The sequence below is a fragment of the Danio rerio genome, chromosome 5, assembly GCF_049306965.1.
Source record: "Danio rerio strain Tuebingen ecotype United States chromosome 5, GRCz12tu, whole genome shotgun sequence".
NCBI classification, from domain to species: Eukaryota; Metazoa; Chordata; class Actinopteri; order Cypriniformes; family Danionidae; genus Danio; species Danio rerio.
In genome coordinates this window covers 74,271,191-74,285,808 of record NC_133180.1, presented here as the reverse complement: position 1 = coordinate 74,285,808, position 14,618 = coordinate 74,271,191, and the positions used below count along the sequence as shown (strand labels likewise).

General features: G+C 33.8%; 2 protein-coding genes across 36 annotated transcripts in view; one reads left to right on the top strand and one right to left on the bottom strand.

The window, feature by feature from the left end:
- Nucleotides 1-1,947: 1,947 nt before the first annotated feature.
- LOC137495537 (uncharacterized) lies at nt 1,948-8,835 on the bottom strand. 2 transcript variants are annotated; one of them, XM_073951658.1, is made up of 7 exons: nt 8,768-8,835; nt 8,551-8,634; nt 8,349-8,438; nt 8,177-8,243; nt 6,831-6,991; nt 6,181-6,379; nt 1,948-2,628 (listed from the first exon to the last, which is right to left on the bottom strand). In XM_073951658.1, exons 2-7 carry the CDS (start codon nt 8,619-8,621, stop codon nt 2,431-2,433), a joined length of 786 nt encoding a protein of 261 aa, XP_073807759.1. In that variant the 5' UTR covers nt 8,622-8,634; nt 8,768-8,835; the 3' UTR covers nt 1,948-2,430. The 2 variants fall into 2 exon arrangements, with proteins under 2 accessions (XP_073807759.1, XP_073807760.1); XM_073951659.1 differs by having other exon boundaries at nt 8,551-8,626.
- Nucleotides 8,836-9,139: 304 nt separating this feature from the next.
- kif1ca (kinesin family member 1C, a) overlaps nt 9,140-14,618 on the top strand; it is a 51,686-nt gene continuing 46,207 nt past the window's right edge. For 6 of the 34 annotated variants that reach the window (XR_012406516.1, XR_012406507.1, XR_012406520.1 and 3 more), the window contains exons 1-3: nt 9,140-9,228; nt 9,354-9,411; nt 9,570-9,708. The gene's annotated coding sequence lies outside the window, so the exon portion shown is untranslated. Of the gene's footprint in view, nt 9,709-14,618 lie in introns of all 34 variants that reach the window. The other 28 variants (XR_012406518.1, XR_012406519.1, XR_012406513.1 and 25 more) reach the window with 8 other exon arrangements.

Genomic DNA, 14,618 nt, shown 5'->3' with positions numbered 1-14,618 from the left:
TATATATTGTTTCTCTTGATTTTTGCTCTTTTTAAAATTTTCATATGAGTTTTTTCTTACAAATAAATTTGGTCTACTAATTTTTAGACGGTTATCATAAGTTTTTTTTGTTAGGTTAGCTCCATATTGAGCTTCAGTGCTTACTAATCTATAATAAATAAGCACAAATATAATATTATAAAGCATCTTATATCTTATAGAAAATATTAATTTAAATGAGAGATTTGTGAGGGGTGTACTCACTTGCTGGGCACTCTGTGTTTGTGTGTGTGTGTGTGTGTGTGTGTGTGTGTATATAGTGTGAGTGTATATATATATATATATATATATATATATATATATATATATATATAATTTCATTCATTTTCTTTTTCTGCCTACTCCCTTTGTTAATCTGGGATCGCCACAGAGGAATGAACCACCAACTTATCCAGCATATGTTTTATGCAGCGCATACCCAATTCACCTATAGCACATGTTTGGTCTTGTGAGGAAAACCAGGAGGAAACCCATGCGAACATGCAAGCTCCACACAGAAACACCAACTGACCCAGCCAAGGCTCAAACCAGCGACCTTCTTGCTGTGAGGCGACAGTGCTACCCTCTGCGCTGCCCCCTTTTAAGTCTGTTTCAGTTAATTTTATGCATTTGGCAGCGTCTGATTTTAGAGCAATTTTTTGCTTTCTCTGAGCTTTTCGGCACCGCCTTTCCTTATTAATATTTTATGTGTATGTGATTGAATGTGAGAGTGTATGGGTGTTTCCCAGTACTGGGTTGCAGCTGTAAGGGCATCCACTGTGTAAACTCCCAAGGAAAAAAAGTGAAATGCTTTCCACATCTAGGCTAGATAAATGACTAAACCTATATCCGAGTTTGGCCAAAATAAATAGAAATTAAAAATGTTACAGATAGGTTGAATGAGCTGCTTAATGTCATTCAAATGGAACGACTACGTCTTGAAACTTCACAGAAAAAAGCTGAAACCACATGGGGACCTATTTTAAGACTCTTGGGAATCTAGCATTTTACCTTTGTAAATTTTCATCTCTAACTTACGGCCTACTCACACTATGCCATCCGTACCGTGCCCAGGCCCGTTTCCCGGATCGTTTGAGAAGTGTGAGTGCGCTGAATCGGGCTCAGGCACGGTTCACTTGGCCGGCCCTGGCCCGGTTGGAAAAGGTGTGCCTAAGCGGTTCACTTGGGCTTTGGCGCGGTACGCTTGTGTGTGAGTGCAAAACTCGCCAAAGCCCGAAACCAAAAGCGAGACGTGACTTTTAAGGGGCTGTTTTTTATTGATTTATTAATCATTCTTACTGTTCAGTGAACGCAAACTGCCGTAGTTTATTAAAGACGCAAACCCCTCATTGCATGACAGCTGCACGCCTTCAGCAGACCTCCTCATTCCTGCAGCACGAGAGCTTTATGATTGTTTATGAGCGCCTAAAGTGGCGGACCTGTTCGGCGAAATATCTGACTGCGTGTCCCCGCATCCCTAAGAACTGTTTGGCAAAATATTTGATGGCATAACAAATGACTGAAACGATATAACTAAAGAAATCTCCACTGTGCTGCCGAGAGCGCTTCTCACTGAACAGCGCAGCAGCAATGACGTAATCGTGCCGAGGCCCATTTGTGGTGTGAGCGCGGGCCGTCGGGGGAGACGGGAGGGGGACAAGCATGCTTTGGCCCGGTTCGAGGCAACTGTACCTAGTGTGAATATATATATATATATTTATGTATATTTGGTAACTGAGACGATCCCTCCTTCTTTTTTTTGAGGGGGTGGGGGGCTAATGTCAATTATTTTGTATTATTAAATTTTTTCTTCTTTTTATTGGTATTGTACTGTTTTTGTTAAATATCTTACAAAAAATGTTAAATAAAACTAAATATCACAAAAAAAAAAAAAAAATTGTTACAAATAAAAAAGTCCAGAGACCCACATAGACCAAATACTATAGAGGAGTTTATGCAAATACATACAAGTTCATATTTGGTTTTCAAATATATAAATGTCATACCTGCAGGATATATTTGAAAATGTTGTTTTTTTTTTATTGCCTGTTTAATTGTTGGATGAAGATTCAAAATCACATGGATCATAAATTAAATATTCATAAATGCCAAAACAGCAAACATGTGTCTCCATTACTAAATATTTCAGTTGTAAATGACCAAGCAGAACTTTCTTTCAATCCAGCCAAGAGAACAAAGTCAAGTCTTTTATCTTTTAAAACTTGACCTATAAGCCAAATGCATCATGAACCGTTCCACCAATACCCCTGCATTATGAACTGAGCATTAAAAACCTCAACACTCATCATAAAACATCTGCAACTATAAAAATCAAATGCAAATGCGTTTATAAAAACACATTTAACAACAGCAAATGATATGTGAGCATGGCCGAAACAGAGTCAAGCTAATTCAAAAGAACTCTAGATTTGAAAGACTGATCTTATCATTGTCATCATTGCTCCTCAGGATCCCGTCAGATCCTCCAGAAAACCCTGCGGCGTCATCAGCTGTCAAGAGGGATCTATGGGCTGTTCCTGCAACAAACGCCATCATGGGGTTTCCTCCTGGAGCCAGCTCAAGAAACTGCTCATATCCTGGAAATGAGAACTATAAAAGAAGAAAATGTCAGATGACAAAATCAAATTCCATCTTTTTTCTTTCAAAAAATTTTTTTCAGTCAACTCACATGCAAGTTGACTAAGGGCTCTATTTTGACGGTCCATGCGCAGAGCGCAAAACGCAGGGCGCAAATGCTTTCAGGTCGTGTCAGAACACATTTTTGCTAATTTACGGACGGGAAAATGCGCTTTGCGCCAAGGCGCATAGGCTAAAAGGGTTGAGTTTATTTTCTTAATGAGTTATAGGTGTGTTTTGAGAATAAACCAGTTAGAGTCTCATCTCCCATTCCCTTTAAGAGTCAGCTGCGTCACGCCAAGAGCGCATTCACTATTTACAGGACGCAAAGTAAGTCTAAGTGGAAAAAATGATCATTTCACAAGCAAACAGTTAACAAACTGTTAAACAGAGCATCTACTGCGTGAGAATGAGATAATGGATCACTTTCACATTCACTCTTGGATAGGGAAACCTTTACGCACAGACATCAATTAGTCTATAAATAATTAATTTCGTTTGTTAAGCGCAAAGATTTGTTTCAGAACTATTTCTAAATTCAGTTCTAATTTCTAGCAAACGAATAAATGAACATTAATGACCAAGTGTGGTCAAAATACTGAGTTATTTCCAAATACACCTGCCATGCCCCATTGTCTAAAACCTGACAGGTGGGCAAATCTGAGCTTGTTTTTAATAAAAGAAATATAAATGTGGATATAATAAATAATACTGCTAATAATAATAACATTATACAAAAGCAAATTGTTATGAATGAACTGAAAAAGCCTCCTGAGATGAAGAAGACATGAAGGCAGTGGTTTTTCATATTTATGTAGGCTAGAATATAATATGTTTTGTAATATTTTAATCCTTTATATTTATATCCTATATCTATTCTTATTATATCCTATATATATCCTTAATATTTAAATTTTTTCATATGTAAAGATATTTGCCTATTGTTCTCTTGTGTGTATTAAGCAGTGTGTAAGCGAGGCGTAACTCTGCGCTGGAGTTTAGACCGGGTTAGTTTTGGTCTAATGAAAAATCTATTATAGTTTCTCAAATACAACGCGCCAGCGGTCCGCCTCAGAACGCCTTCCTTTTTAGACCAGAACGCCTATGGGCGCACAAATGAGCGCTAATACATTTGCTATTTAAACAGCGTAGCACAACTCCTCAAAACCACTCTTGCGCCAAGCTGAAACTACCAAAAGACTAATGCGCCATGCCTTGCGCCACACTGCGCCGGGTGTATGATACGGCCCTAGAGCTACAAAAGCTCATTTATTTATTAAATCATTCTAGATCACTTGCTGATCAGTTTCTAATGCAGCAAACTGCTGTTATTCACCACAAAATAAAAACGTGTTCGTCATTTACAGGTTTAGCCATTGACTAGGTTTTTATTTTTATTAACGGCTACTGGTTTCCAACATTCTTTAAAATATCTTCTTTTGTGTTCAACAGAAATTTTTTAAGCTACTTGAGGGTGAGTCCATTTTTAATCTTAGATCAAAGGGCCCCTTGTTTCAGCTGGGGTTTTTCACACCTCTACTTTGGAAAAAGTCAGCAAAGTGGGCGTGTCCAGCTCTGTTTAGGGGGAAGTGTCGGAGGAGGGAAAGAGGCAAGGCGTGGAAGGGACACAAGACTGTCAGGTTGGGCATGCGCTGATTTTCACAGAGGCAAAGCAAACACGCAGAGGAGAAAGACAGTGACTGTGTTTACATGGACTTCAGTAATCAAATTATTTTCCAGATTATTAAATGGTGGACTTTAACTGCAGTTTGGCTCTTTCATTCAGGAATTTCATCCATGCCCCTCATGACAAACGAGATATTTGATTCGAGGAATTGCTGGAAGCGTGTATTTTTAATGCAATGTTTGATATCACATGGCGAATGAGAGAAAAAACCCTCCACATTTTTCTTAACTTAGATGCCCTCGGTAGGTAGCGTCAGAAAGCCGCGTGTGTTATTCCTGTCACAAAATGCAGCGAAAATCCTACACAACTTTTGATTGTGGTGCTAACATGTTTACACTCAGGAGAGCGGCATTTACAGCGGATTTTTCAGTCTGTAGTGACGTTAACGTACGGTAAACTTTAGCAACTTTGAAATAATTCGACTAAGGTCCGTCTTTGAACACTGAAAGAGTACTGCTGATGATACGAACTAACTTTGTCTCTGAATAAAAAAAAACAAAGACCACTGATCGCTCACTTAACAAATCTGTAGAGACAGGACAATCAACACCAACTGGAGCCGTGTCTTTATTAAAAGGAGACAAGCGGCAAATCTAGATTTCACCATTTCCAGATGAGAAAAGCTCTCGAGTAAGAAAATGTTTAACAGGGTATATGCAGACATTTCAATACCTTTTTAAGACTTTTTTAAAGTCCTTATCAGAATATTTTAAGACCTCATCGCCACTTCAAGTTTTAATCAGTATCAAACCTTTAACTTAATAAACAGCTGTTAATAAACAGTAAATTAATGGAGCACAACCCGCAACAGAACTCTGATAAGCTCGGAAGAAACCGAGCTTGAATGAATAAATTACGCGGTTGTTTTCATCGACAGGTTTCAGCCACTGTTTAAACTCGTCTTCCTCCAAGCAGAAGCACGCAAACTTACATTTTCTCATTTTGCCGTCTGTTTTGCTCTATGGTTTTGTTACATGTGGAGAGCGTCACATCACCTTCCCGCATTTGTCGCAAATTATGTGACATCACCCGGACGGAGGAGCTTGGCTGGACGTGCCCCAGCCCGAACCAACCGCATGGATCGAGCACGCCGTTGTTAATATTAGGAGGAAAATAATATAATTACGCTTTTTTGGAGTCAAACACTTTGGATCTTTGGACCTCGTAAAAACACGATTAAGACTTTTTAATACCTTTTAAGGGCCTTAATTTTATCATAATTGATTTATCAACTTTTAATACTTTTCAAGACCCCGAGGACACCCTGTTTAAGGGTGGGTTAAAGTGTAAGGGATGGTCAATTAAAGATGTAATTACAGAAATTAATTACAGATGTAATTACATGCCTGCATTTAATCAGTCATAAGTACAATGTAAAAGCATGTATTTATGCAATAAGTACATTTTAATGAACTAATTATTTCAGTGTAAGTTCATATTAGTTAAAGCCGCGTATTTATGCAATAAGTACATTTTAATGAACTAATTATTTCAGTGTAAGTTCATATTAGTTAAAGCCGCCTAATATAAAGTGGGACCCAAAACTGTTCTTGAAATGGGAAGACATACAGTACATAAAGATTATAACATGCAATTATAACTGTAGCAGTAAACTCTCAGTTTTGTTGTCATGATGACTTAATGCACTTAAAAAAAAGACAATACATTTACAGTAAAACAAACTGACAGCTGTGGTTGGCAGAAATTTACGGTTAAAACTGTGGGACCGGTGAACTGAGTGAGAAGTTAAGCCAAGTATTGAGAAATGTGTCCTACTATAGGGGGACAGGGTAACTCAGCAATAACAACAACAAAACAACTCAACATATGAAAGCTACCTGATGAGTGGGTGAGTAAGGAGCTTCATAAGGCTTTGTCCTGCTTGAATCCGGATTGTCCTCTAATATCTCATTAAGGCTCACATCAGCTGAAAGGCCAAGAAGCTGCTCAAGCCTTTGCTCTTTGATCTCCTGTGGACCACCGATCTCCTCAGGTCCGAAAACAGCTGTGGCTCCCCACCATTTGTCTCCCTTCAACCTGGAAGTAGGCAGAATAGACTTGACTCTCACAGACTTTCTAACCCTTAAAGTCTGCATGAATAGGAAGCTGCAACTGTTTTTTTTTCCGTATTGTGAAACGGAATATTAAATGAGAAAACAGTGGGTGTGGCTTGCTTTTTCAACTACCAGATGATTGGATGTTGTAAAGTAGGCATTTCAGAGTTATTACAGCCTAACCTCACTATTTCTGTTTGTTGTCAAAACTGGAGGGGCGTGGCTTAGTATGTTAGTATATATTTTTTCTTAATTATTAATTGTTCAGCACAAAACTAAAAATGTGAGCTAGCAACATCAATATGGTTAGTTTTAATTTCATTGGTACTTTAAGAACAAATGAAATCAAAAGTGACCATATAATTTTGTTAAGAATTCATTGGTGAACTATCCCTTTAAAGGCCTCTTTCTCTCACAATCCTCCTTCCTCTCACTGGTTTATATGGCGCTGTCTCATCCGGAGTTCTCCTATGTGTTGGAGAACGTTTGCAGCATGTCCGTGTCCTCTTTGACTTCTTTTTCTAACCATCAGCTTTGAAGGATGTGGCAGCTTCTCATGCGTCAGGCCTATGTTCACTCCATAGCGTCTGCTCATCTGAAACAATGAGTTTACAGCAGATGAACTAGTAATATACAGCTGAAGTCAAGATTATTCGCCCTCCTGTGAATTGTGTTTTACTTTTCAAATATTTTACAAATGATGTTTAACAGAGCAAGGAATTTTCCTAGCATACTAGTATCTTGAAAAACATCTAGTCAAATATTATGTGCTGTCATCATCGCGAAGATAAAATAAATCAGTTATTAGAAATGAGTTATTCAAAACTATTATGTTTAGAAATGTGTTGAAAAAAATATTTCCTCTGTTAGGATTTTTGGGAAAACAATAAACAGAGGGTCTAATTATTCAGACTTATATACATATATGGTAACTTTAGAGTTGTGCAAGTAAAACAGAAGTCATTTTTAGAGTAGCAAATATTTGGATCATCACCTTTTTACTTAGTTGTCCTAAAACAATTCAAAATCCACTTCTTTTGACTACTATATATATATATATATATATATATATATATATATATATATATATATATATATATATATATATATAATTGTATATATTCCTATTGTATTATATATATATATATATATATATATATATATATATATATATATATATATATATATATATATATATATATATATATATATATATACATACAATAAGGTTAGGGATATATATATATATCATTGTATATACTCCTATTGTATTATATATATATATATATATATATATATATATATATATATATATATATATATATATTTATATACATATATATACATATATACATATATATACATATATACATATATATATATATATATATATATATATATATATATATATATATATATATATATATATATATATATATACATATATATATATATATATATGTATATATATATATATATATTTATATATATATGTATATATATACATATATATATATATATATATATATATATATATATATATATATATATATATATATATGTATATATATGTATATATATACATATATATATATATATATATATATATATATATATATATATATATATATATATATATATATATATATATAGTAGTCAAAAGAAGTGGATTGTGAATTGTATATATATAATACAATAGGGGAATAAATGTGGTAATATAGGTTTTCACTATGATTTCACTATGGGTCTTGAGGTACATTTGATATGTCTAACTACTCACCGTCCCATCTTCTGAACTAGAGAACAGGTCAGGAGCAAGAAAGAGTTCAGGTCTGAATGACTCCTCACTGCCGACAGACAGACAGACAGACAGACAGACAGACAGACAGACAGACAGAGTCAGCACTATGAGCAAACTTTTGAACACTGCAACAGGGTCATCAAATTAATACCAGTGCAGGGGCATTTCTGTCCTCCAGAAAGTCTGAGATTGTTCAGATAAAAAGCTCTCATCACTGTGACGATTCACTTCCCTAGATCTCCTGCAGATGGCACAACAACACAACAATCTCCATAAATAACCGTAGACCACAGAGAAAAGTATTAATATGGAAAACATTTCGTTTTATTTACATATCTGACAGAAACTCTTACTTCGCAAAAGGCGGAAATAGGTCAAAGTCCTCCGTTTCAGTTTCTGGTGACAGATATGTCGTGGACCACATTTTCTCTAAAAACCTTTTAAATATTAGTTATATTCGGGTAAATATTTAAATAAACGTTTATATTCTTAGAATAAAACACTTTAGCATACATATTAACAATAAACTGTAAATATATTGACAGAAAAAAACGTTAAAATACCACTTACAGCCTAGTGTTCGAGTGTAATCTTCATGTATTTATGTTTGGGACATTTTCGCGCCCCTTGCCTGTCATGCGCACGAGAGAGGGTAGTGATTATTAATGTCACTTGATTATTAACGTTAATAATATTATTTAAAATACATTATAAACTTTAATACTTTGACATTAAGTACTTTGACACTCTGAAATTAAGTAAAAACGCAGACATTATATCAGTTCATCCAGTGGCACTGTTATACAAATTACGTCATAAATTAAATTGGCATTTAATACAAAATATACATTTATTACAATAAAAATATGTATTTATTTATTTCCATTAGAAAGGTGTAGCATATGAACGGGACTTTTAACTGCTCTCTAGTCTGCTCACGTCATGCTCTGTCTGATCTTTGGGAAGGGTGACGGTGTTGGGCTCCAAACTTTCACACACCGGCGATTGTTTAATTCATCCGTCTTCATTCAGTAAGATCTGTCACTGCCATAAATACTATACAGAAGTCTTCTTATCATTCACAATAGTGTAAATTTATCCGAAGAGTTCGCGTCTCCTCATTTTGAAAGTTGTTTTTTCTCTCTCTCGTTTGAAGTGCGGAGATTTGGGAGAGCCACAAGTTAAATGGACGCACGAGGATCGCATTTGTGTATGTGAGTGTAATTAAAACATAATGGTGAAGGGCAGAAAAACGGATAATTAACTTCTCCTGACACTGCTGTTGGATTGGGTTTTGTACATAACGAATTCCAGTCAACGGAAAAACTTCGACCCAAGTTTTCCTGCTGTTGGTCGTCGTGTGATCCAGCAGGTGGAGAAACACAAGCCGCTGTTTCATCATTGAAAACAACACTGGAATATCTTCTTAAATAAACCAGTTTTCCTTTGGAAATCTTCCTGGATTTAATTTCGACGACTTGGTGGCTCAAAAAAGCAACTGTCCAAAGCTAGTAAGTGTTAAAACACAACTTCAACCATAACGTTACACAAATACATAATAACTATTGAGGTAAAGCTGGATTTATATTCACATATTCGAACTTTCTCCTTAAAATTATTACAGAAAAGTAAAATTTTAAATAGTAAAATTATATTAGCAGCCTACAACATTGTCCATAATCAAATATATAAGTTAGTGCAAGTGTTGTTTTGAAGACATCCTTGTAATTTCAGACCGAATATTCAAAGTACCATAGTAAACAATACAGAAAGTATGTCTTAAGTTGTCACTTAATGAATGTGCGACTATAAAATCAACTTTACCTCAATAACATAACGTTACACAAACTATAATGTTACACACAAACATAAACAAACAGTGATGTTTGATTGCATAGGGGCATCACGTTAAATGTCAAAACATCTTAAAGGAAAAACTTACTGAGGTAAAGTTTGTTTTATATTTACACATTCTGACTTTCTCCTTAATGATACATACATACAGTGAGCATGTCACTAAATGAATGTGCCACAATAAAACCAACTTTACCTCAAAACCATGACGTTACACAAACTATAACCTTACATGTAAACATATAACATCACGGTAAACAAACCATAATGTTACACACAAACATAAACAAACATGTAGGCATGTTTTGTTGCATGTATACGAGCTCGAAAAAGCAACTGGCCAAAGCTAGTAAGTGTTAAAACTCAACTTTAACCATAACGTTACATATAAACATAACTATTGAGGTAAAGTTGGTTTTATATTCACATATTTGAACTTTATTCTTAATATTATTACAGAAAAGTAAAATTTTAAATAGTAAAATCACATTAGCAGCCTACATCATTGTCCACAACCAAATATATAGGTTCGTGCAAGTGTTGTTTTGAAGACATCCTCAGACCGAATATTCAAAGTACCATAGTAAACAATACAGAAAGTATGTCTCAAGTTGTCACTTAATGAATGTGTGACTATAAAATCAACTTAACCTCAATACCATAACGTTACACAAACTATAATGTTACACACAAACATAAACAGTGATGTTTTATTGCATAGGGGCATCGCGTTAAATGTCAAAACATCCTAAAGGAAAAAAAATGAAATGCTGTCTTACTGAGGTAAAGTTTGTTCTATATTCACACATTCTGACTTTCTCCTTAATGATATCTTTTCAGAGAAGTATTCTTTGCAAACTCTAAATAGTGAAATTATATTAGCAGCCAATGACTATCTAACTAAAACATTGTTTACAGTCAAACAAATAGTGCTAATGTTGTTTTGAAGACTTATTTACATCTGATTTCAGACAGAATATTCAAAGTACCATGGTAAACAATACAGTGAGCATGTCACTAAATGAATGTGCCACAATAAAACCAACTTTACCTCAAAACCATGACGTTACACAAACTATAACCTTACATGTAAACATATAATATCACGTTAAACAAACCATAATGTTACACACAAACATAAACAAACATGTAGGGATGTTTTATTGCATGTATACGAGCTCGAAAACTACAGTAGTAAGTGTTAAAACTCAACTTCAAACATAATGTTACACTAAAACACGTACTATAATGAGGTAAAGTTGGTTTTACTGTATGTTCACACATTCGAACTTTGTCCGTAATAATACAATTTCAGAAAAGTAATCTTAATTCTAAATAGAAAAATCATATTAGCAGCCAATGAATAAACTACAACTTTGTCCACAAATATATAGTCATACTTGTAATTTCAGCTCAATTATTTAAAGTATCATGGTAAACAATACAGCGAGCATGACACCGGTTGTCACTTAATGAATGTGCCACAATAAAACTTTACCTCAAAACCATAACATTACACAAACTATAAACTTACATTTAAACATATACAGTAACATCGTGTTAAACAAACCATAATTTTGCACAGAAACATAAACAAACATGTAGGGATGTTTTATTGCATGTAGATGAGCTCGAAAAAGCAACTGGCCAAAACTAGTAAGTGTTAAAACTCCACTTCAACCATAACGTTACACATAAACTATTGAGGTAAAGTTAGTTTTACTGTATATTCACACGTTCAGAGTTTCTCCATAATAATACAATTTTTAGAAAAGTAATCTAAATTCTTAATATCTATCAAACTAGTACAACATCGTCCACAGTAAAATATATATAGCGGTAATGTTGTTTTAAAGTCATACTTTTAATTTCTTACCGAATATCTATAAGTGTCATGGTAAACAATACAGTAAGCATGTCACCGGTTGTCACTCAATAAAATGTGCGACTAGAAAACCAACTTTACCTCAATACCATAATGTTACACAAACTATAAAGGTACACATAAACATATTACATTACGTTAAACAAAACATAATGTTACACACAAACATAAACGGGATGTTTAATTGCTTGTAGATGAGCTCGAAAAAAGCAACTGTCCAAAACTAGTAAGTGTTAACTCAACTTCAACCATAACGTTACCCATAAACACATACTATAACTATTGAGGTTGGTTTTTTATTTATGCATTCGAACTTTGTCCTTAATAATATAATTTCAGAAAAGTAACATTTTAAACAGTGAAATCATATTAGCAGCCTACAACATTGTCCTCAATCAAATATATAGTAATGTTGTTTTGAAGACATCCTTGTAATTTCAGACCAAATGTTCAAAGTACCATGGTAAACAATACAGTGAGCATATCAAAGGTTGTCAAATGAATATGCGAATATAAAACCAACTTTACCTCAATACTAAAACGTTACACAAACCATGAAGTTACATGTAAACGTATAACGTTACGTTAAACAAACCGTTATGTTACACATTATATATTTGACTTCATTGATAAGAATGGTTTGCATTAAATGGATGGTTTACTTTAAAATTAAAATGTGCTCACAATTAACACTTCCTCAAGTGTTCGAGTCTTTGAGTTTATTTATTGTCTTGACCACTTAAGGAAATATTGTGACGAAAGCTGAAAACGTCAACCACTGACTTTCATAGTAGAAAAAAACAAATACTTCAAATGTGAAACTTTCTATTTTTCATTATTTATTTCATTACAATTACCGGTATATATTTTTACTTTATTGCTAAGAATTGTTTGCGTTAAAGGGATAGTTTACTTGCTCACTATTTGCTCTCCCTCAAGTGTCCAAATTTTTAAGTTTCTTTATTTTACCACTAAAGAAGATGTTCTGAAGAAAGCTGCAAACATGACAACCCTTGACTTTCATAGTAGAAAAACAAATACTTCAAATGTGAAAATTTCTGCTTTTTCATTATTTATTTTTCATACATATTTTTACTTCATCAATAAGAATGGTTTGTATTAAAGGGATAGTTCACTCATGAAATATGCTCACAAATAACTCTCCTTCAAGCATTAAAATCTTTGAGTTTCTTTAATTTCTTGACCACTAAAGGAAAAATTCTGAGGAAAGCTGAAAACCTGTAACCATTGACTTCCATATTATTTCTTTTTCCTATTATGGAAGTCAATATTTAAAGGTTTCCAGCTTTATTTAAAATAACTTACTTTAATAAGTCAAATTAAAAACAGGCTTGGAACAATAAAAGGATGACAGAATTGTCACGTTAAATGTCTGAAGATAAATATTTTGACAGTTGTCATTTGTGTTTAAACTTTACCTTTACTAATATTACTACAGTTATATGACCATTTATACAACATTTTAGTTAATGGATAACTTCAGTTTCAACTACAGTAGTTTCACTTCATCAATGAAGTTTAAAGGAATGTTTACATGACTCAAGATCTTACCTGATAAAAGGAAATTCCTACAGGATTTGTCTTATTACTCAATCTGCTTTTTCTCTTGACCTTTGGATTGATTACATTAGTATAATGTAAAAATGCATTTAAAAGTGGAGGATTAACTTATTTATATATTTCCCATGGCAGCATTTTATCCTTCTTTGTGGTCAAAATAGTTACATTATCTATTTTATAAAATAATATGCATTTCTTTATGTCATACAAGATAATTCCCATTTCCCTCTTTTAGATTGCTGCTGAATTATTAGAACAGATTGCTCACATGATTTGTGGCTTATTAAATTCATGAAAAGACATTGCTTCAGGTGTCTGGTGTATATCATTTTGTTTGATTCTTGCTTTTGGCTCCAGGCACTTTTTGATTGATTTGACAGTGTGCAGAAAACTACCATTATTTTTCCACTGTGTTTTTTTTGGGACATCATTTCAAAGTGATGCTTTCAAGTAGTGGTGTAACAGATCACAACTCTCACGATTCAGATCACATTATGGATTTTTAGTCATGATCAGACCTTTTTTCGGATTAGCCAAAAAGGGAAGGAGACAAATGTAATTTGCTTTCCATTTTTAACAAAAACAGAACTACAAGACACTTTTGGTTTTAACAAACAGAACTTAGAACCTGTAATTTAATAATAAAAATAAAACGAAGAAATAATCGGCTAAATAAAAATAAGTTGTAAAATATTCAGTACTGTGAAATTCACTGTTACTACTACTCTTTCTGATAATGCTAAATGTAGAAATCTAACTTAATTTGTACAACCCATATTTTTTTTGTCTCAATTTCAATACATAATTCAGTTATTTATTCATAAATATGTACGCTTCATTGCGAGATGTATCATTTTTAAAAATTTATTCAGTGGCATGTTTTTGATGCCTGGCTGTTGCCACCTATTGGTTAAATTAATGTAATTGCTGCCTACAACTTTCATTTTTTGAGTATATCAAGTGAAATGCATACGAACAGGGATTTTAATCTTTACCGTAAACATAAGCGGTTATATCACCACTGTATATATAAAATATAAACTGTTATCCCAGTACTTCTGTGTTATTTGACTAAAGACTTTTGCGTTTTTCAAGCACTGA

Coding starts and splice junctions, on each gene's coding strand:
- LOC137495537 (XM_073951658.1), bottom strand. CDS start 8,621: ATGTGGTCCACGACATATCTGTCACCAGAAACTGAAACGGAGGACTTT. Junction 8,439..8,550: donor CTATTTCCGCCTTTTGCGAA/GTAAGAGTTTCT, acceptor TGCCATCTGCAG/GAGATCTAGGGAAGTGAATC. Junction 8,244..8,348: donor ACAGAAATGCCCCTGCACTG/GTATTAATTTGA, acceptor GTCTGTCGGCAG/TGAGGAGTCATTCAGACCTG.